The 23,023-nt window shown below is 43.3% G+C and overlaps 1 protein-coding gene across 2 annotated transcripts in view; it reads left to right on the top strand.

The window, feature by feature from the left end:
* The window catches only part of AIDA (axin interactor, dorsalization associated), a 29,662-nt gene extending 7,477 nt beyond the window's left edge, over positions 1–22,185 (top strand). Inside the window, exons 3-11 of one of the 2 annotated variants that reach the window (XM_034061287.1) lie at positions 3,275–3,328; positions 5,427–5,481; positions 10,773–10,836; positions 11,259–11,365; positions 13,067–13,078; positions 15,807–15,929; positions 18,349–18,471; positions 18,927–19,044; positions 19,833–22,185. In XM_034061287.1, the coding sequence (XP_033917178.1) occupies positions 3,275–3,328; positions 5,427–5,481; positions 10,773–10,836; positions 11,259–11,365; positions 13,067–13,078; positions 15,807–15,929; positions 18,349–18,471; positions 18,927–19,044; positions 19,833–19,929 (753 nt within the window). In that variant the 3' untranslated portion in view covers positions 19,930–22,185. The remainder of the gene's footprint in view (positions 1–3,274; positions 3,329–5,426; positions 5,482–10,772; positions 10,837–11,258; positions 11,366–13,066; positions 13,079–15,806; positions 15,930–18,348; positions 18,472–18,926; positions 19,045–19,832) is intronic. The other variant, XM_034061288.1, reaches the window with a different exon arrangement.
* Positions 22,186–23,023: the final 838 nt, after the last annotated feature.

Raw genomic sequence — 23,023 nt, 5'->3', positions numbered from 1 at the left:
TAAGAGCACTGTTGAACACTCTTAGCATGATTCATTAAACTACTGGTCTCCTAACAGCCTAGACCTCTCTTTAAAGCCAAACTCCACTCTGGCTCTGTATTTATGCAAACATCTTTGCCTGCGTTACAGTTAGCACAGTCATTACTCACACGACTGCACTGAAGAAACCTTGACTATGAGATCAACTGACTTTTCTCTCTTTCTAATCACGAGTTTACATAAAACTGAATCTTTACTATTGTAAACTAGCAAGGTTAATTATGGCTTCAGTCTTTCTAATGAGATGCAGGATGTTTTCCCTGCTTCAGAAAGGAGCCTTTGCATGGGACAGTTGCAGCTGAAAATGATAGCAGTGTTCAGCTGCAGCTTTAACTTTTGGGCTGGGTGTGGTCCCTTAAAAAAATAGTTATGAATAATGCCTGCTGGGAGCTTGCCATGTTTCAATAGATTCCATATAAAACCTATTCTTTACTATTTTAAGACTTCCAAACTCTCTTCAATTCATCTGTTTCTAGAGGTGTTATTGCCCTTCAGCCCCCAGGAGCCAGAGGTCACACATTTTGTATTGCTGTTTGTCCTGATAGGAAGTACCTACTTCAGGCAGTTTTAGGAATACACAGTTATGAATCGGCAGGATAGGGAGCAGGGGTGTTGCTGTGCTTATTGGTGAATTGATAAAGGAGATAGGGGTTGAACAGTGCTTCTTGAGACCTCATTTATGGTATGGGCTTAATGCTCTGCATGTGAGATCAGGAGGGGAAGGGCTACGTGAAAATCTGTTTCCATGTTCTGATTCCACGCTGGGGCACCCTGGGAGCTTGTGGGTCTCTGTGGTGCAGTCAGAGGGGGAATGGGCATGCTCTTTGCTCAGCAGTCAACATCCAAACCATCCAAACAGCTGGACTTTAGCAAATGTTAGAGCTGTAGTCAAACCTCTGCGATTTCCCCTCCCTCCCCAAGGGAACCAGTGGATTCCTTTCTTTTACCCATTACTTCACACCTTCCTCTTTAAGAGTCTACCTTTGTTGTAAACATATCTTTCCAGATGTTCTCAAATGTAAAAAGGAATTCCTTTCATTACACTGCAGCTGATGAGACAGACAGTGCATTCTCACCCTGCTGACTGAGAATCTGCTTCTATAGTACTATCTGGTGTCCTCCCATCCAACTTGAAGATACATGTAAATCCACAACACCCATATGTGGGTCTGAAAGTGTCAAAATGAATCCAGGACTGTACATACTCCTTTGTCTTTCAAAAGTCTGTGGGTTTCCAAGCTATGCTGGAGATCCAGCCATGAATCTCTGTTATGTAGCAGGATTTGTTTTGAAGCGGTATAAGTTCATTGACTGAACCTAAACTACAAAATGAACCTTCATGGAAATGGAGCTGTAGTATTTTTACTCTGCCATGCTGCTTGCAAGTATACAGTCATGGTGTTCTGTATTGTAATTCCCAAACAGCACACTGTAGCTGCATGTGCTGCATCCCAGGCAGAGGGGAAAACAGTATGTGTCCTGTGCTGGTAAGCATCACTCACTGCTTTGCTGGAAGGTGCTCAAAAGAACTAGGTGTCTTTAAGACCTCCATGCAATGAACAGCATATGAACTGTGAGGATGTAAAGTCTGGGCTAATGTCATGTTGCACCAGAGTGTTTAAGAGAAGAGGAGATACCAGCTGGGGAGAAATGGCCTTGAAAGCTGTGAGGAGCCTGTGGTAGTGGTGAAAATCAGGTGTCTGAAGCTTTTACACACTTCAGCTGTTGGCTTTGCCCTTGAGGTATTGATGTCTGACCTGCTCATGATTCAGCTCCTGAACTCTTTCAACTGACATAAGTTGAACTGCAACTGGAGCCACTTAGCTTTTAGCACAGCCTGTTGGAACTAGGGGTGGCCGATTGAGAAGGGAGTTGTGACATCCCTGCAAGGAGAGTCAGGGCAGATGGCTGGGAAGGCATGTCTCTTTTATCTGCTGCTACAAACCTCTTGGAGTCCTAAAATATAACCCTCTTTTAAAGGGATGTTTTGGCTTTTGGCTGGTATCTCGCAACTTGCCAGATGCCCATACTCTTGTATTCTTTGATGCTAGAGTTGTGCTCTAGGAAATCTTCCCTCCCCTTTGCATCCAGCCTGGGGGGGAGCTGGTTCTATACTGCCCAATTTAAAAGGAGAGAATGAGTTACAGGTGTGTTTTTCAACTTTAATCTTCCTTCTGGGGGGAAAACTCATTTTGGAAATAAGCTGCTTTGCTTTGTAGCTGCATTGTTGCTGTTTTTCTTGCCCTATAAATGTTCCACAGAGCATTTTGAATTATATTTGGCCCTTATCTCTGCAGATAGTTGCACTTTTTCCTTCACTAAAACCTTTTAGTTGATGAACAAACATGTGATGGTCAGGCAGGGTAAAATATGCCTTGCAGTTGTGCCCAATGATGGCCTTTATGGAAGTTTTAACTCCTCCTTTCAGCTGGTCGTATTAGAAACAAATGTGGCTGTTGCTGGAGCTTCTTATTTAGGGAGAAATAAAAGCTGAAGTAGCACTGTCTTCAAAGTAAAGCTGCTAGCAACAGGCTATTTTGAAGCCTTTCCCTTTGCTACATCTTTACATGAAAATGAGAAATGATTTCCCAGTTGTACTCAGAGATATTTTAGGTAATGACAAGCGTGGATCAATAGCTCTCATGCTTCACTCGAATCTCTTTAAAACTGCAAAAACAGAAAGCTGGAAAAATAATCTGCCTTTATACTTCCTCTCCCACCAAAATCCACAACAGTGGCTTGTGTTTCAGTGCAGGGATACTGGCTTCTGGAACTTCTGAGGAGGCATGACTTGGTCTGCTCTGGACCTGATATATATGTATATATATTTATACACCCATATACTGTAGGTGTAACTCCTGAAGGGCAAATTAAAACTCATTGCTCAGGTTCTCTGAAGGTGGTTTGGTTGGTTGCAGTTTTAATCTTCCCTTTCACTTCAGACAATTGAGTTTATAAGCGATTTATGCTGTGGTAGGCATCCTTACAGGTTCTGTTGGGTGAATGACCCCTGTCTCTGGTGGTGGGCTGTGGGAAGGGAGTTAAATGGCAGACGTAATGTTCTATCTCTTGTGCTTTTCTTTTTGCTTGTGTATAAAAAAGCTGTTGACACTGAATAATAGACCTGAAATGTTTGCAAGAAAAAGCTGTTGTTTATATTTGTTTATAAAATGTGTATATGGAACAATACAGTTTCTGTACTGAATTAGTAATATAGTTGTGTTTTTCCTTTCAGAAAACCATAGCTAAAATTGCAACATGCTTGGAACTGAGAAGTGCAGCTTTACAGGTACAGCTCTTTTTTCCTATGTGATTTGATACTTTAGTGATAGGTAACTGTGGAGCTGTTGAAAGCTAGTTTAGGGTATTCAGACATAGGCAGAACTTGAAAACAGAGTGAGCAAACTGTTGGGCCCTTGGATTTTCCAGATTGTCACCGTAATTCCCCAGGTGGCTGCCTTAAAACCTTTCTAAGTGCTTATATGAGTATGTATTGGGGTTTATACAGGAATTTAACCACAGGTTTTGTGTCTTTGGTTCTTTGCCTAGTTTTCCTCCTTCAGAATGGATCAGTTTGTCGTCTTCCTAACCTGTGTGCAAAGGTGAAAAGATGCCCAGAGTGATCATTGCACTAATTCAGCCACTTCCCAAATGATAATAGGGCATGAGGACAAATGTGTGTGTAGAATAAAATTTACTCACTAGTCATGAAAATGGGCAGGTCTGTAGGCAGATATGTGAAAATAATGATTTAGAGGCTACTTCTTGGTCTCCTTTTTCTGGACTGAAAGTAGACGTTGTGGAAGTGAATTTCTTTTCCTCTCAACACAATCTTATCCCCAAAACAAAAGGGAAGTGAGTCAGATTTCCAGAAGAGTGTGGATGGGGAGGGATGAATCAGCTGAAGCAATATTTGGTTTACTGGATTACCTCTTTACCAACAAAGAGTGGTGGCAGGCAAATTTTACATCAGGTTACTCATAGGAGTGCTCCTGAAGTTCCTCACGTTGCTGTACAAGGTGCAGCAGCTATGTTGTGCTGCTGTCAGTTGCCCAAGAGGCTGGAGTATGGTGGTGATTTAGGCAGGATGCTGGAGCTTGGCTGATGAGTTGGGGCTGAGCAGTCTCGAGGCTGTGCAGAGTTTGAAGGATTATTAGGGTAGTTTACTTGTCTTTCTATTCTGATCTAACCTGGGGTGTTGGAGAAGCGTAGCACTTGGTCTGAGTCACTGTGACAAGGGCAGACGTGTTCCATTGTGGGACGTCTCAGAGCAACAGTAGAATATGCAGCAATGTCATAGCCTACACAAGTGAAGAGATGATGTTGTACTATAATGTTGTGTGAGGATACTAGAACTTCTCATCCACTTCGCTTTGTCAAGTATTTTACTTGCTGAAATTTGTTATGGTTTCTTAGCAGGGATTAAAGTAGTTGAGTGTGATTATCTTTTCCTGTTCTTCTAATAGTATGGGTATAGCTGCTTTACTGTCCTTCTGGAGTCTTGCAGTAGGTCCCCAGTGGCACTTGGGAAGAATCAAGGGGAAAAAAACCCGTAAGGTCTTAAAGAAATATTGAAAACAATGGGTGATCTTAAGAGATGCCAAGGGTGCAATGACACAATAGGTAAGACCTGATCCTCCTTCTACAAGAGGATGTCCAGTGTCAATCCGCTAACTTGCAGCCCTTCTCTGATGCCAGCTTTGCCACTTTTCATCTCAGAATAGGCTACTTGAGCCTTCCAAACTGTCAGTGAACTACCTCAGATAAAAGGTTACAGACTTCTCTGTGGAGTTAGTCAAACAGGCTCACTGAGAGGCAGACATGTGCTACAGATAGTGAGGAAACTGCATCCTCAGAGTTGGAGAAAGGAGAGATGGGAAGCCCTCTTCCATTTGCAGGGAGCTCTTAGCTAGGCATTTTGCCAAGCTCCCCCTATATACTGTACGTTCTACCAGTGTTATGCTGTTGGACTTGTCTTTTACTGTGAATGGTCCTGTTGGAGCATCACTTTGCAGTGCAGTCTTACAGCTGATCTTGCTTCAGAACAATTTGACTGGGGAAGCATTAAAACAAGTCTCTCTGTCTTAATGTTCCTGTGTGTAGTAAATATGAAAGAGCAACAAGGTGCTTTAAAAGCATTTACCTTGCATTAGAGCTTGAAACATGGGATAGATTTGTTCTCAATAAATGAGAAATAAGATTTTCTGTCTCACCTGTGAACCTAGCCTGTGTTGAGGAGATGTTTGGGACTCTTTAGGATGTAGCTTTGAAGTAATGTGATACACTTGAACAACAGAAGCACCTTGCATGCTTGTTCTAACATATGGAAGCTCTGTCTGAGGGGAAGATGCACACTTAGAGCTAACTCTTTCTTTGTAATGTCCTAGTCCACCCAGTCACAGGATGAATTCAAGCTCGAGGATCTGAAGAAGTTGGAACCAAGTAAGTACTATCTTTGTATTTTAAGTGAATGGCATTTATCATTACAGTGGAAAATACAACAGCAGCATGAATACCAACTCACCACGGTGTGGTTTGACAGTAATGATGGCTTAGGTGTTTCTTCCAAATACCTGTTGCCATGTAGACAAAACTTGATGTATAGCAAAGAATGTAACATGGGTAACTTCAAAGTATGGTAGTCCTAATGTATCAGATAATATATTCTCAAATCAGTAATTCTTTGGGTGCTGCTAAGTTTGCACAAAGTAGTAATTTCAGCTCTCAGTAGTACCATACCATCAGCTGGGAAATTGACCTGCACGTTTCTTATTTGACCTGAATTTCAAGACTATGTGGTCTTCTTCCCAGCAGCATGAAACTTGGTTTTGTGCATCTGAAAAGTTTTAACTTGTACTCTTGGCAGCCAGTCACCCATCACCTACCACTGCCATGCCACCAGACTAGCCAGGTTAAGAGGATGTGAGTCAGTCTTTGAGGGGGTTTGTGTGATGTTGTTTTTTCCCAACTGATCCTTGGTCAGTTCTTGCTATGTTGGTCCAGAAATAGTTTTTTATGTAGGAAGTATCTATTTATCTGCTACATTTTCCTTTCCATAACACTGGCTGCTTTGTTCTCAAAGCATCCGTATGGTCAGAACTTCCACATCTTTATCAGTATTATCCCGAATGTTAATGTTTCTGCAATTCTGAGGGACCAGGACATGTGGAAAAGCTGCTTTCATGCTGGTAAAGCTGATTTTATTTTGCCTCTGTAACAATTGTATCACTAAGGGGGATGTTGGTGTTAAATGTGGTGGGCAGGCAATTGTTTCCACTTCATGAATAAGCTGAGCTTCTCTGCGCTTCCATTCTCTAAGTAACTGGCACAGGATCCCACAGGATCAGGAAGCAGGCATTGAACTGAGCTTCTTAATGTCTCTACCAAAAAAGAGTCCAAATACTTTCAAGCTATCCCCTGAAAACATAAAAGTAAGTTACAAGATGGCTATGTCAGTGAAGGCCATAACTCAGGAAAGGGTTTAACAACGTGCTGCAAGTGTTAGGTCTGTCTCAGTATACATACTGCGTGTCTGGCCTCTGCATCTCTGGTTTGGCATTATTTCGTATAGATACTCCTGCTCTCTGTTTGCAAAGTATTTAAGATATTGTTGTTATTTGATGGCTGTGGATTTCAGACTCCATTGTGCACATGCCCTGTGAGTGACTGAATGATGGAAGGGCTGGAAGGAATCATGTTTTAGTCGATCAAACAGTTCTACAAATCGAAAGTGACTATTGAAGGCTTCAAGTCAGAATTTACATTCTGCCAACAGACATAAAGCTTCCCTTGAAATGCTCCTTTTCTTAAAAGCCAGAATGTCTGTTACAGAGCAACAGTCCCATTGCTTCTCTTGCCCTCCATCAGAGAATTCATTGTTAGCTGTCAGAAAACCTGGTGAACAGTGTCAAGAGCATTCAGCCCATGCCTCATACAACAGGAAACTGTATTAAAACTGAGGCAGAGTGTGTGGCCATCGGTTTTCAGACACCGAGTTATTTTCCTTGGGGGAGAATGGGTGCTTCTACAACAACAATTGAACATTGATGCTCTTAATGGTGCTGTCTGACTGGGATTGTTCCGGCCTCTTTCTCTCTGAATCATGCCTTTGTTTTGTGAATTTTAAGTATATCTTGAATAGAGTAAATCTTAATCAAGCCAACACCAATCATCTCATAAAATACACTGTGAAGTGTTTTCATTTGTGTGTTGTCAATTTGCTCTTGTGTTCCACTAGAAAAAGCTTAAAAATAAATCTGGGTTGGCAATGCAAAGAAGTGATTCCTTTGTTAGGGCAGACCATTCTGTTAGGGTGGAACGAAAACAGCTATTCAGACAATTTGGCTTGTTTTAATTACTTTTGTGCCTGAAGCTGTCAAAATGCTGAGAAATTTGGTTTGGGTGGTGTTATAACAACCACAGCCCTTAGTTTTAACTTTCTTTATATATCTTGTGTCGTCAACTTCTAACTTTTCCTATTAAGTTGCATTTCCCACTGCTTGGAATGTGAAGCAGTTGGGTAGTTCTGTTTGCTTATAGGATTTGTCATTGACTCTTGTGTGCTAGAATAGAATACAGGAGGGTCTGTACATGCAAACATTTCTTTTGAGACTACACTGTGTGAAGTCATGGCTAACACACCGGATCCCACAAATCCTCTAGTGAAAGCTTATACCAGTGATGTTACACACATTACAGATGGGTAGGCTGGGATGTGCCATGGGCCTGTGTTTGTGTGGATAACTCTAGGCACTAAGGTACTAGTTTCAAACTCAGTGTATATGCGTTATAAGAGAAACAGATAATGGGTTGTTGTTGTGGTTTAAGCCCAGCTGGCAACCAAGAACCACACAGCTCCTTGTTCACTTCCCCCCCCCCCCCCCCAAGTCATTTTTCTCCTTAGTAGCTGGTGCAGTGCTGTGTTTTTGACTTTCAGCCTGGGAACAGCACTGATAACACTGTTTTTAGTTGTTGCTCAGTAATGTTTACTCTGACCAAGGACAGTTGTACTGGGGAGCCTGTTTCTGACTCGTTTTGTCTGTTGAAGAAAGAATAAATCAAGATATACAAGTATCATTAAGCTGTCACTAAAACTGTAAGTGGACAGTGGTTCTTCATTGAGTTAGCATGTACTGGTGTTGATAATTTCAGTTAACATCTTTCAAGAGCTGATAAAATCAATGTGTTGTTGTCCACTACTGCTAAAGAACAGGCTTAAGAGCCTGCAGAACAGTATTTGAACTAGATTCCTGTTGGAAAGGCAACATAACTGGAGGCCACAGTGCTGCGATCTGACCATTAGTTACACACATGGAGAACTCCGTGAATCACGTTCTCAGCAGCAGCACAGAGGGGAAGTGCTCTTTCTCCCAGAGGTGATGTGTGGTTTTAAAACAAAAGGCAAAAAAGCCCAAACCAACCTCTTAACACTTGGGTGTCTTACACAGCATTGGAAGGAAGATTCCTGTTCTTTGTAACCTAATGTTTTTTTCTGTGATCTGGTTATTTTTATTTAAACCAGCTGAAACTCTCCGCTCTGATAGATACAGAGGATTTTCCTTTTCCTCAAAGGAAGATTGTTATGTAGCTTTTTTATTGCTTTGCTTTTCCTTAGTGACTTTAAACAAGCATTTCACCAGGCTGAGTGCTGTAGATCCACTTTTTACCATGATGATATTTAAAGCAGCACTTTAGTAAATCGCAGTATAGCAACTTGGCAAAATGATTTGCTATTGGTGACGACACAGAGTCAGAGCCCCTTTAATAACATGATCCACAGCTTTCTGTGGCAAAAGGCAGGAGATTCTTTATGGTGTTTCTGGAAGTGTTTCCAAGCATCCTCCCTGTTACCAAGCCCAAGGGATGCCCAAAAGCAGCGGCTGCCGTGGGCAGGGTGGGTACCAAGGCCCGTGTGCAGGGCCTGGCTCCGTGGCAAGAGGGTGGATGCTCAGCAATGCCTCCGGGCAGCAGCAGCAAGAGTTTAGGAGCTGTAAAAACTGTTTTCCTTTTTCCTGCGCTCAGTGGAGTATTTTATGCCCTCTAGTGACGGCTGAAATGTATTATTGGAAGGTTTTACTCGGTGGTGGTTCATTCATGTAGTGAGAGAAACTGGCTGCTGGGAAGAGAGGAATGTAGTGCTTACCGACCTTTGGAAGGATGGGAGGAGAACTACTGTGATTTCTATTGCTTCTGTATATCGTGCTTGTGATCTGGAAGAGTTCTTGCTTTACTGAGATTTCCCTGCCTGGGCAGTTTCACTTTCTGTCTCTGGTCTGATGGAGCTTTCCAAGAGCTGGGGAATTCTGAGTAATAAAAATCCCCCTCTTTCCCTGGACCTCAGCTGTGCTGGAAGGTGACTGGCTGCTATTCGTCGGCTGCTTTTCTGGTGGGAAGTGGCTGTGATTCTTGGCCACCATGTTGAGATCTGCAATACCAATTGCTCACAGCAGAAGCCTTTAGAGAGAGAAAGAGACTTGGCATCAGTTTTGTCTGTCACCTCTCTGACTGAAGGGAGCTTCAAGCTTTCTGTGTGTTCAGGTGTTGTGTCCAGCTGGAATCAGGCAGTACCTCTCAGGTAGTGGTATAGAAATCAGAAACAAAATCAGAATGAGCAAAGGCTGGAAAGACTTTCTGAGTCCTTTATAGTTTCCTGGAGGGATAAGTTATCCATTGTAGCACACAGATGGTGTCTGGTACATTACTGAGTGTTCTGCTTAGCAAGACAGGCAGGAGCTCTGCTACACTGCCTGAACCGCAGTGTGCTGAAGCACAGCGTACAGAGGGGCAGTGGCTGCTTCAGTGTAACTGGTATTTGCGTACCTCTGGGTATTTGTGTAATTACAACATTGTTTGTTCTCACTCAGTAGTCCAAAGGGGAGATTTTCTATGCTCATTGCAAAGCGGAGCTCAGTGAGGGGACTCGGGTTTGTACCTGCTCTGCCCCTGCCCAGTCTGGGATATTCCCTCTCTGGCAGGAGAGTGCCTCTCTGCAGGCATTCCTTTGTAAATGTGTAGGCTCTTGTGCTGTCATGAACTGCTGATTTGTTTCATGTGCTTTTACAAGTTTTGCCTTTACTCACCTCTTGGAAATAACAGCTTGAGTTGCAGTTGCTAAAACTTGAGTGAGTTTCCCATACAAATGGCAAAGTCATGCTCCACTGGGTTCTGGAGACTGTAATGGGTGTCTCTGGTGCTTGATGCTCAGATGTTGCACTGTGCCTCTTCTGAATTTTGCCAATCTACAAAACTCCGAGGGCAGACCAAAAAGTAAAACCAGACCAAAATCCCCACTGACAAGCCCCCTTTTAAATCCCATGCATGAAAGAGTAGGAAATTTCAACTGAGCAATGTCTTACTAGCACAGTTGGACTCCACAAATCCAAGCCTATGTTCCATGCCTATAACAGCACCACTCTCCCTTTAACAGCCACCAACGATTGCTACCATTACATTACAGTTTTTCCAGGCTGCTTTTGGTCATCTTGTTTAAGTGTGGTGGTGATTATGTGCTGGAGTCACTGTTAGCCTGTCTGAATGTTACTGTGGCACAGCTCTGGTCAGGACTGTACTGGTATTTAAAATGACAGATGGTGGGTTTTATATGATCTGATTATGTTTTTAAATGCTAATACTATTTGTGTGAAGATGCTGTGAGAATGGACGTAGCTGTGCAGAGCAGTAGAATTAATGCTTGTTTATGGGTTTGGATTCTTATTTCTTTCCCCTCTCTGCAGTCTTAAAGAATATCCTCACTTACAATAAGGAGTTCCCCTTTGATGTTCAGCCTGTCCCACTCAGGTAAGAGGGAACTGGGTCACTTCATGTCTGAATGGGAGCATAGCCTGGGACCTGGTGTCCACCTGAAACACTACAATTCCCAGAGCCACCCACTTGCTGCACTGCTTTGGGTGATCAGGTTAATAAAAGTACTTTTGAATTGTGTCAGTCTGGGTACCACCAAAAATCACACCCATGCTTTTGGTAAAATCAGGATGTGGCACATCCCTACATCTCTCTGTATTGTCTCTTGGGTTTAGACTCTATGCTTTCTATTGGGCTGAGCTCCTGCAGACTCTGTCTGAGGCTGTGGGTACAGGTTTATAAGTATGAAATGACATCAAAGCATATTGCCCCTGCTCTATATTCAGATACTGAACTGTGAGTTGAAATCCAGATGATGAATGATCTTTGATCTCATCCTTCTTTCCCGTGTTTTACAGGAAGATTTTAGCACCTGGAGAAGAGGAACACTTGGAGTTTGAGGAGGATGATGAAGAAGGAGGAGCTGGAGCAGGATCTCCAGACTCTTTTCCTGTTAGAGTTCCAGGTAGGGGCACTAGCCTTGCCATGCCAGCCTATGTAGCATGTGTAAGTTGTGTCTCTGAGAACCCTGTTTCCCCACCTGTGATGTGCAAAGTTTGGGTGAGGAGCAGCAGGCTAATATAAACTCTGATGCTGTATTAGAGAGCCACAGAGGTGGCCCAGCAAACAGTATCTTACTGCAGAACAGAGGTATGGATAACCTGTGAGGGTGGTACCATCTACCTCGAATAATTAGCTTTAATTCCTGTTCAAACCCAGTATTCCAATTCTATGCACTTTCTTAACTGTGCTACATTAAGTGTTTCAAATGCATTCAGATGTAAACTGTGGCACTGTTTCTCCTGCAAGGAGTATCGCATCCTACTAGAGAGGTGATAAGGTGTTGCAGGTTATTTGTATTGCATCCTCTGGTGAGACAATGGTTTAGACTAAAGCCAGGCTCTGAGAAGATAAAAGAGCTTTGATTTTGATAGTTGAAGCCCTTGTCAGTGTGAAAGCACTCCTGGAACTGGGTATACCTACAGATTCTAAAGGTCTTCCTGTAACTTCAGCTTTTGACAGTTTACCAGGTAAAGGAGTAAATGTTTCAACAGAGGTTCTTTTGGTTGGTGTAGTTTCTTTGCAGAGAAACAAGTTTCTAGTTTCAGAGCAGGTTAGCAAACTCTGTATTTCAGGACGAAGACAACAAGTAAGGAAACTGGTACTGGAATTATAGTAGAAAGAGCTGGATTGAAAGAATGCTGCATTACTTATGCCTGGAAAAAGCATGTTTTTGTCCTTGGATCTGAGCCAGAGCATGCTATAGAATAAGATCCCTGCAGGCTGTACTGATGTAGAGATGCACAGCCTACAGTTGCACAGCCTACAGTTGTTTATGCTAAATTCACAAGTAGACTGTAATATATTGTGATATTTTATTGCTGACATTTACTATTTAAATCCTTGTTCGTCACCATGATAAATCCATTTATGAGAATGCATTCTGTGTATCCAAAGTACAGGAGAGAGACCTTGAGTAGCTCTTGGTATAGTGGTGAAGGCTATGATCATTACCATAGTGTCAACAGTTACCTCTGTGCCACTGAGAGCTATATGTATATAGTGGACACGGAGTGTGTGTGCGTAAGAAAGGCTCTAAGTTGATGATAGATGGAATTTACAGTCACATCATTTTCCAGGTGGTAGCTAAATCAGAGAGGAGTTTGGGGCATTTACTTTGACAGAATTATTCCTCAGTAAGACCATGCTTTTAAGAGAAGTTGAGAGCCATGCCAGAACTTAATGGTATTTTACATTGTCATCTGCTTAATAGACTGCTAATCTAACCTCTCTTGTTTTTTTGCATTAAGGTAGATTTCCCCATAGCTACAATAATTCAAACTGTAAGGAGGTCTTGTACTACTTGAACACAGATCTCATTTTCCTACTAAGTGTAAATTAATGTGGTATTTCTTACCTGAGTGGAGGTTGGTCTGTTGCTCTTTCTCTGGGTTATAAGGGTTAAACGAAAGCAGTTTGCAGCTTTCTAGGGTGAGCCTTATGAGTCAAGTGGACTTTCCATGTTGAATTGATAGAACTGTGTTCACTCTTTGCTTCTATATGCCTTTAATCCATAGTGCATAACTGTATTATCTAACTGATCATGGTCTTGTCTTCTACATGCATGGCTTCATCGTTATCACATTGCACCATTCATCTAACCCAGGAGCCAATGAAGGTATGAAAACCTTTTAGTATATACAGTTATTTCTTTGATCATATTTATGTAGCTGTAGTGTTCTTCATTCAGGTCTTAGTTTCAACCCTCATGATACAATCTTTAGGAACAATCCTAGTACATTTATGGTGTTGGCGTCTAGGTGTTGATTTGCGTTTGCTGTATGTACCAGAAGGAGGGATGGTCATGTTTGTTGACCCACCTTTCATAGCTCTCTTGAAGTTCTACTCTGCTCGTAAAGACAGTCTGATTTGCAGTGTAGCCAAAGGTAGGTGTAGCTGGATTTTCTTTAGTGGAACACACATTTTATGGGAAATCTTACACAAAGAGTACTTCTGTAGTTAGACTTCCGAGCTGTGCAGACCTGAACTGACCAATGGCTTGTTGCCTCTAACAGCAAAGGTTTCCTGCTTTTCTCCTGGTTATATACTTCTTTATTCCAGTGCTGTGCTGGCAATGGATCCTTCTGTGAACCATTTCCATTTGTGAACCCAGCAGGAGACTTGTCACTTTTTCCCCTTTCTGTGAATTGGGCTTTGGGAAGGGAGAGACTGAACTCAGCCTGCGTTGGTGGCTGTTGGGTTGGCTCACCTTTGTGTATCTGAGATGCACTCATAGGAGGTCACTCACTTCACTTGTAGATGCTCCCTTTCCCCCCTGGCAGTGATGCCCTGTGGTTCTGTTGGCAGTTTGCTCATGAAAGCCTCAGTGTGTGCCTGCTGAAAGTGAGTGGGCCCAGCCCAGGCTGTGGTGGCAGCCTGGCAGTGCGATGCCCAGCCCTAGCACAGTTATATCATAGGCAGTTACTATTAGCCAGTGGCTCTTCTGTGGGGTGACTGCAGAAGCTTCAGCAAAAGACCTGCTTGGGTGGTTGTGGCTCACATGAGGCAGGCTGCAGTCCTTGGTCTGTTGCTGGCTTGGCTGCTCCTCCTGCTGAGGCAGAAAGGAAACTGTGTTCCTTGGAGACCATCTGTCCTTCTATTCCCTTACCAGCTGGAAGTGAGCTGGACTTTTGTGTTCGTTACAACTCCGCAATTTCACGCATTCTGGCAAGCATTTTTGAAGAACAGAATAACTTCTGCCACTGTTTTTATAATAGATGCCAGTCTGATGCATCTTTCAAATGATTTCTCTGTCAAGTATCCCATCACTTATCCTTTGAAGTGATGGATAGGAAAACTGAAGGGTACAGTTGTTCTTGGCTCTTGGGGGCATGCTGCTTTTAGGAGACTACAGAAAGATGGCAGAGCAGAGAGTTTTGTGCCTACAAGGACGGGTTTCCGTCTACCTTTATTTAGATTGAAATAAGAACAACTCTGTCTTTGAACATCTGGTGAAGAGAGACAGCAGGATTAACTGGAGTGTGGATGCTGCTTTGCAGAAATGGGTGCTCTCTAATAAGTTTTCCTTCTAACATTTGTCATTCTATAGTCAGAAGTCTGTCCCATTACTTCAGAATGGTGGGTCAAATTCTGCCATGATCTGTTGTGATGTGTCTGCAGATGTGGTACCTGTGAGCCTGCTAGCAGCCAAGACAGGGAATACAGACATGTACTGCATCATAGGTGTGAATTCAAGCCTGGTGATCCTGAAGGAGGGACTGGATGTGGGAGTGCTCATGAAATCTTGCTGAAGCTGTGGCTCTACTTCCAAGTGCAGAATACGTGGTCCCCTCTTGCAAAGCCAGTCTCTCTGACAGGACAGAAACTCCTTGCTGCTTCAGTTCCTCAAACAGATCAAGAGGGGGGAAAAAAGTATCAAGAAAAACCCATATTGGACTTGTCAAAGGAAACTGTTACTTTGATTCGCAAGCCTTGGAATAATGTTTATTTTGTAATTAGAAAACCAAAGCTTTAAATCAAAGTAACTTTTGAGTCTAAGCATTTTCTGACTTGGTGCTTATTCATCTCATACTGGAGAGAGGCCTGAAGCTTGCCAGTTGTCATTAAAAGCAGCATGAAGAAGCCCACTCCATTGTTAATGACAATCTTGATGGCTTTTAATGAACAGTTTGGCTTTCTTGCCAGCTCCACACTCTTCCTCAGTGCTGTGTGGATGATTTATGCTGACCACAAAGCACTGGACTAAATGTTCCTGATGCAGAGCTGGGAGCTCCTTCCTTAAGGCAGAAGGGAACTTGGGAGGTGCAAATGCTCTTTATTTCTCATTTTTCCTTTAAGTAGAGGGCAGGAGAACTTGAGTAATTAAGAATTTCTCTTCTGGTTCCCTTCTGTCCGATGGGATTTGCAGCAATGCCCTTTTCCTCCTTACTCTCCCAGTCTAAGCCAAGTCATGTTCAGTGGGGTGGGACGCCTGATTAAGTGTCTGAACTTCCTGCAACTGTAGATTGAATCCAGCCTTCCCAATTTAATCCTTGAAACTACATGAAGTGAGTTCCATGAATGAGTTATTCTGCATGAGAGCAGGAAAGAACACTTGAAACAAAGCTACTCTCTGTTCTTATGCATTAAGTTGTTATGAATTCATTTGACTTGTGGCTGTTCTGTTTTGTTGGTTTTGGTGTGGGCTTCGAAACCTGTCAAAAGCTGTACAGACTTTCCTGTAGTGCTGTGTACTCTTGGGATATGAATCCTTGGGCTTTGAACCTCCTACAGAGAACAGCATCTTCCGTGAGAGCTGCTGGGATAGGCAACGCCTCTGCTGTAAGATGACACAAAGGGTTAATGGTTACTAATTAATAACACTACTCCTACTTTGCTCTTTGCAGGTACTTTATTACCCAGATTGCCATCTGAACCCGGGATGACATTACTCACCATAAACATAGAGAAAATCGGTCTGAAAGATGCCGGGCAGTGCATTGATCCTTACATCACAGTCAGTGTGAAGGGTAATGATTTCTGTTTCTTGCTCTTCATTTCTACTTTGGAGGGAGTGTGTTTCCTAAAAGCTGTATTGATATTTCAACCTGCTGGGAAGAATACTCCCTGGTACTTGCATTTCCTGTTGTGGGGTTAAGGCTTCTGATTTAATCAAGAGTGGAGACATCCTGTAGTTGAGAGATCCTGGGAGGTGAATCCCTGCAGGAAACACCCTGAGCTCTGTGCTCTGGGGTGCATTCACTGTGCAGGGAGCTGAGCATCAGTGACAGAAGCACTGTACTCCTCTATTCCAGCTTCTTCAGCTGACTATTAAGCACAGATCTGTTTGGACTGCTTGTACTCCCCAATCAAATACTGGGCTTTCTGGAACCACAGCCCATTGACTCCATTTTTGCTCTGGTATTGAACTAATTTTTAGTAAAACAAAGATCATCTTACCAAGGCTTAAGGTTTAGAGGAATGGGTATGAAGCAAAGCTTGCAAGTGAGATAACATATAACATTTGGTTTAGCCTTGGCAGTGAAATATTACAGCCAAAGCCTGGTGGGCTAAGAGCCTCCCCCTCTGAGTGCCTTCTCAACTGACAAGAGTGAGAAAGAACCTCTCAGTCAGTCCATGATAGACAACATTAGGATTTCTCACTCTTTCACATGACAGCTTTTGCTTGAGGCTAAGATTGTTGGGATTCAGGCTCTTTCTAGTGAGATCATCTGCTCTTCTCTTAGCAGGAAGCCCCTGTAGTCAGAACTGCTTTCCATAGCCTGCCCTGCTTGACTTCTGCTTATCTCTAGAGTCTTTTAAGGTATATGATTTTTTTGCTTATCATATAGAAATCTGCAGCTGAGCCCACAGCCTCTTGCTATTTTCAGCTGCCATAGTGACCTTGTACGTGTCCTCTTTCCGTGTGCTACTGGATATCAAACATCAGGATAAAATACTTGTTAGATGTGTGATCAAGTGCTTCCTCCAGCAAACAAGCTCTTTGGCAGAAGCAAGGGTCACAGCATTGAATGTCACTTGAATCCCAGTGATGTTCTCAAACATTACCTACCCAAATACACAGATAGAAAGCTTTAATCCTGTTTCCTCTGATTCTCCCTGGCCCTTTGAGGAGTTCACCTGGTTGGGGTGGAAGCTAAAGCATGACTCTTACTTCTCCCCCAGAACATACAACTGCCTTGTGTTTTCTGTCTTGGAAACATGCAGTATTTCTGTGTTTATGCTGTGTTGCCTAAGGTTTGCTGCATTGCTTTTAGGTTGTGTAACTATTCTTTGGACTCTGTTTCTCTAGTCACTTGTGGATCTTGCTTTGCCTCTTGTATGCCAGAAAGACCAAGGACGGGTGACTTCAGTGGTGGGGATGGCTACATGGGTGTGGGTTTAATCAAACGTAATTCTTCCATGCTGAGTTCTCTTGGCCAACAGGAGGGTACCAGCCTCCTGACAGGGCTTTAGCATTAGATCCTGGAACTCATCAGAAATTGTAACACAAGCATTCATTGTTCCTTGCTACTGGAGTGTTTGTCTTAACTTATTACATGTTGTTAAAACTGGTGCTCACCTTCAGGGCTAGCTCTCTTTTCCTTTCTGGAGCTAAGGCAAGGGAGATTTTTGGTGAGGAAAAGTAACTCTGAAAAGTCTTTTTGTCCTTGTTAGTAGTCCGAGGGCACTTAGTAGCTGTTTTCCTTCATTCTATACGAGGCTGCTCCTCTGCAGGTCTGGGGAGAGGTCTGTTCCTCATGCCACATTGGTGGTCCCAGCCCACTCCTGGGACAAAGTGCATCAGTGGTGCTCCATGGCCCCAGCTTGTACCCCAAGCACAGTGCATGTGCTCTGTACTTAGAAATCTCGGCCTTCTCATTAGCAGCTTTGCTCCACCTGAGGGAAAGGGATCACTAGTGAGAGGAGGAGTAGGAGGACAAATGTACTTGTGTAAACAATGGAGGCTTTGTGAGAAACAATGTTATCTGTGGTGGCTGTGCCCAAGCAATACAACCTGTGGCCCCAGCATGCTTCTGCCAGTACAGAAACCAAGAGGAGTCCTGCATGTTGAGCCCAGGCAGCAATGCTGGGTGTACACATCGTGGCTGAGCTGTGCCTTCAGACCCTGTGTGCAGGGCAGCCTTTGGTGCTTATCCTGTTCTGGCTTTCTGGTGCAGAAAGAAATGTGCTCTTAAAAATGAAAAGAGGAATAATTCCAAGCTTTCATCTTAGACATTGTCAGAACTTCACTTGTTTTCAGGTTGCAATCCAAAAGAAACCTCCCCTACTGAAGGAGCAGGATTGCCCCTTTCCTGAGCTTAGGGAGAAAATCCAAATGGGCATGAACTTTTTGTGGCAGCATTAGGAGTGAATTATAAATGTTTTAAAGCAGTAGTTTGAAGTTGAAGAAGCTTCTGCCATTCTCATGCTGTTTCTTTCCTGCAGATTTGAATGGGATAGATCTGACTCCTGTGCAAGACACTCCTGTGGCTGTGAGGAAGGAGGACATGTATGTCCATTTTAACGTGGACATTGAGATTCAGAAACACATTGAAAGACTAACAAAAGGTGTGTGGCATCAGAGACCAGAAACAGCTTTGCAGGCATAGACAGACATCAGCCTGCTCCTGATCTAATAACCAGGCTGTGCCCAAGCTGCTGCTGCAGGGCTCTAGATCCAGACAAGGATAAAAATAGACCTTTGTATCCTGTCTCTTTCAAATTGGTCATTGTGATGACTTGCAGACAAGGGGGGAATGAAGAGAGATAAATGCAGCAGTCTGCTTTACTCCAGATAATTGAGCTGCCTTATCACATTCTTAGTCATTGGAAATACTGTTACCTGGATAGGAGTCATTGAGTGAAGAGCAGAAGCTCTTGTGAGCCTTCTAAGAACATGGTACAGCTTTTGAGTAAATAACACAAGTGCTGGAGATAATTCCCTCCAATGCATGTAGAGCATCTTAAGGGCAAACTACTGGCCATAATTGCTAACTTCTCTGTTAAACCATTTTCCTCTCTAGGTGCAGCTATTTTCTTTGAATTCAAACACTACAAGCCTAAGAAAAGGTTTACCAGCACCAAGTGCTTTGCTTTCATGGAGATGGATGAAATTAAACCTGGGGCAATTGTTATAGAACTGTAAGTGACTTGTGATTATAGATGCCAAGGACAGAGGAAATGACCTAGACTTCAGTTACAATTTGTGGCTTGTTGCATTCTTGGAGTCATTAGATAGACTTCCATAAGGAATATTCTGCTTTTAATAAAGAAGGGAAGATAGAATGTTTTTAGGCAAATAAAATGGCCGGAGGCCCTTCTCAACCTCGACTCTTTCCAAATAAAATGCTGGTGTTTGTACCTACATTTTCAATGAAGTTAACAAATTCTGTATGGCACACTTTCATTTTGACCTTAGCTTGAGCATCAGATCAGCTGTAGTTAAAAGATCAACTCACACAGGCTTTTGGTACAGAACTGCCGTAGAGGAAATCTGATTTGAGACTTGGGATTCTGCTTTGTAGCTGAATGTTATGAACATTTCAAAGCACTGTTGGGTGGTTGTTACACAAACCAAGATGAGGCAGTTACGTGGCTGTGACGTGCATCCTGCCCTTGCTGTGTGGCTGAAGGGCTGAGTGAGAGCGGGGGTGAGTTTGTGTTTGGGAAGAGGGTGAAGCTTGCAGTTCTGGGTGCTCAGGCTGTGCAAGCAGGAGGGTTTCATTTGAAACCAGAAAAGTTTGGTTTGTTAAAATAAGAATCTAGAGAAAACAGTGGGTTTTGAGTGTCTTCCTGTAAAGCTGCTCACTGTTGTAGCTTCCAGTGAGTCTGGTCAGATGTGTTTAAAAGATGAAGGTAATCAGATCTGTACAGGAGGTGCTTTTCATATCCCCTCGCAGCCAGATTAACTCACTTTCCTGTGGTTACAGGTACAAAAAACCCACTGACTTTAAAAGGAAGAAACTGCAACTGTTGACCAAGAAACCACTTTACCTTCACCTCCATCAAACACTGCACAAGGAATGACCCGCCCTAGTTGTGAGACTTCTGTGAACTGCACCACCGGTCGCGGTAGCTATGTGTAGTAGCCTTCGCAGGGCAGGAGAACGACTAATCATGCCAGTAGGTCAGAAGGGACCATCACACACTGCACAGTACTACTTCAGGGTCAGGGGCAAGCCACCGTTCCAGTGCAAGATTAGTTTCTCAGTATCTTCCAGATCCAGGTTTTTCTGAGAGCCCTGAAATATTTGACTGCTTTTCCTAATTTTTGCTGTTCATCACTTTTTATCTTAACCGTTATCCTTTTGCCTCAAACTCCACCTAAGGATGGAGACTGCCCCTTTGCCAAACCTGTAGCAATAAAGATGTGGCAGGCCTACTAACTGTTTACACTTGCTGTGCTATTGTAGTTCCTCTCATCTGCTTTTTGGAGTCCTCTGTAGCAGGCTGGGTGGGAGAAGACCAAGAGAAAGGTGAGGTGGGGTGGGAAAAGGAGGCTGAGGTTCTGCATGTGGTTAAAGATGAGAGAGAGGAGGATGCTGGTTCAAGTGGGGTGGCCACAGCAGAGCTCCAGAGGCAGTGGTTCTGCTTTGGTCAGGCCAGGAGGGCAACTGCAGATGAGAACAAACAACTGCAATTGAACAGCCTTGCCTGATCCACTCATGCTGAGCTCTGGCTACCTGTTACAGTCCTTTAATTCACTGTTACTCTCTCATAGAGCTGATTTTTCTGTATCTTGTCACAGACTTTCAAAGGTGGTGGGGGATGGAGAGAGGCGGTCACCAGTTCAGTGCCAGCAGCAGCTTTTGGTACAGGTCTGGCTGGCAGGTGGTCCCACCTTTGACATGAAACTGCTGTTCCTGGGGAACTGTATGCAGTTTTCTGCAAGTCTGGAACCTTCACTCTAAAAATTACCTTTTTATGGAAGTAAACAGGATTATCATTTATTTTCTATATTTTGGATTTGGTGTGTAATAAGCTGCAGGACATTGGCTTATTATGACACGCTTGCATTCAGTTTTTGACCTAATAAAGGGACAGAAGTAGAACCCAGTCAAATCTTTCCTATATTTGCATGGGTATTTAATACAATAAGGTTTGAAATACGTCTTGCATATCTAACTAGTGCCTAAATACTCTGCTGTGCTAACTAAAGACCCAGCCCCCAGAATAGTGCCCATTATTGGGTTTATTTTCAAGTTTGAATGCAGCTGCATTGCCAGTTCCTCTTTTCTGTCCTGTAATCCTGAGATGTTACATGATGCTTTAATGAAAGGATGTTACTTTGCCTTGTGGTATTTGTCTGGCTGCAGGCAAGTGTTCAGCAGTTTTGCCTTTACCCTGTGGATTAGGATAAAAAGCTATTTTTTGAATGTCCTAATCTTGCCTTCCCCCTGTTCTGGTAGAACTAGGGCTGATGTTAGTTAGGTGTGATGACACAAGTCAGCAACACTTCCTCAAATTCCACTACTGGCTGGAAGGGGGAAAAAAGTGCAATTGAATTTTCCTGTTTACAGGTCTTTTACAATATCCCAGTGGTGTTACATCAGATACATTGAATATCAAGCCCTGAAATGCTATCGCTCCGAGTTATGGAAGTACCTCTGAGTGCAGGGTTCTGGATACTGGACAAAAAGAGGATAACTACATTCCTAAAAAAATAAAATCATCCTTTGAATCCTGCAAAAAGATGGAGAGCAGCATTGGGCTGTGGTGGCAAAAAAATCCCAGCTTGATCAGCAGCTGGGTTACCTGAAGTGTTCCCTGGTTTTGGGTCTCTCTGACCTTCGAAGAAGCTGCAGCATGGAGTGTCCCTGCAGCATATTCAGGCCATCTTCTCAGCCAGGGATGATGCTGGGGCTCCATCCAGCTCTGCTGTCCTCCATGTCTGCTGGTGCTGCTCATGGCCGGCTGGGCCTGTGTCCCCATGAGCCACAGTCGCACCTGGGGTAGGCAAGGGAGGGGACACTGAACATCACCCAGCTTGGTCCTGGGCAAGGAGCAATCCTGGACTCAGAGAAGCCACCTCTTCAACATGGATGTTGATCCACACACGTGTTGACAGCCACCACAGAAACAGAACACTTGCGCCTGAACTGCAAACCCCTTGTTCCAGCTGCTCACCTCTTCCCAGCTTGTAGATGTATGTATTAACTCCTGTTATAGCAAATGGCAACTCTGAACTATTTTTGTTAAATACACAAGTAGAGCTTTGTATTTAACTGATTGTGAACCGATGGCTGTAGAGTGTGAAATACCATTTTTAAAGTTGCTTCTGTCCTTCACGCTTTTTTCCATGACCTCTCTTTTATTGACAGGACTACTTCATGCTCCCCACCACTGCCTCCTGGCAGTGCTTTATGCTGCACTGACCTTCTGCCTTGTCTTTCACTTCAGATCTAAAGCTTACTACTTGTACTGTAAGAATGCAACACTGAGATGGTGAGTTTAAAGGCTGCTTGTGCTCTGGCAGTAAAGCTGTGACAGCCTTTCAGTGGCATTGTTTATTATTCCAAGTTGTTTCCCCCTTTTTTTTCCTTCCCTAAAGCTTACTTTAGTACAAAGCACTTCTGGAAAACCTCCATGTTAGATAAGCCTTGTATCAACTAACATTCAGGGACTTCAGATTTGAGCATCTACAAACACAGGGTGTGCTTTTAAAGCTATTCTGTATATGCAAACCCATTTAAAGCACTACAGCTGACTACAGCTCATACACACTCCACTTAAAGAAGAAAACAGAAGTAGTTCTCCATAAGTAAAAAAGGCTGTAAAAGTACAGACTTACTGCTAAGGAAGCTGAATTGAGCTTAAATACTGAGTAAAAGGAAAACTTATCTTTCAAACCATGCTTAATGGTGCAAGCCAGTCATGAAAGCCAAAAGCCACCATGAAATTCCAGTCTCTGGAACCCTGGAGCATTTGGCTTCATTTCCAAACTAACTACACAACATGGTAAAGATTTCCAGCTCTGCACTGCCCTTCAGCTGAGGAGGCAGAGATCCCCCCATTGTCCTCATTCACCTGAAGCAAGACCAATTCAGGGTGAGTGTAACACAATCATTATAACCTCGCAGCAGTGGTCGTTGTTCAGTCTTGATTCAAATCTCTGGTTCCA

Source organism: Melopsittacus undulatus, chromosome 3 (assembly GCF_012275295.1).
Source record: "Melopsittacus undulatus isolate bMelUnd1 chromosome 3, bMelUnd1.mat.Z, whole genome shotgun sequence".
Lineage (NCBI taxonomy): Eukaryota > Metazoa > Chordata > Aves > Psittaciformes > Psittaculidae > Melopsittacus > Melopsittacus undulatus.
The sequence above is the reverse complement of the archived record's forward strand: the minus strand, read 5'-3'. Positions and strand labels throughout refer to the sequence as shown.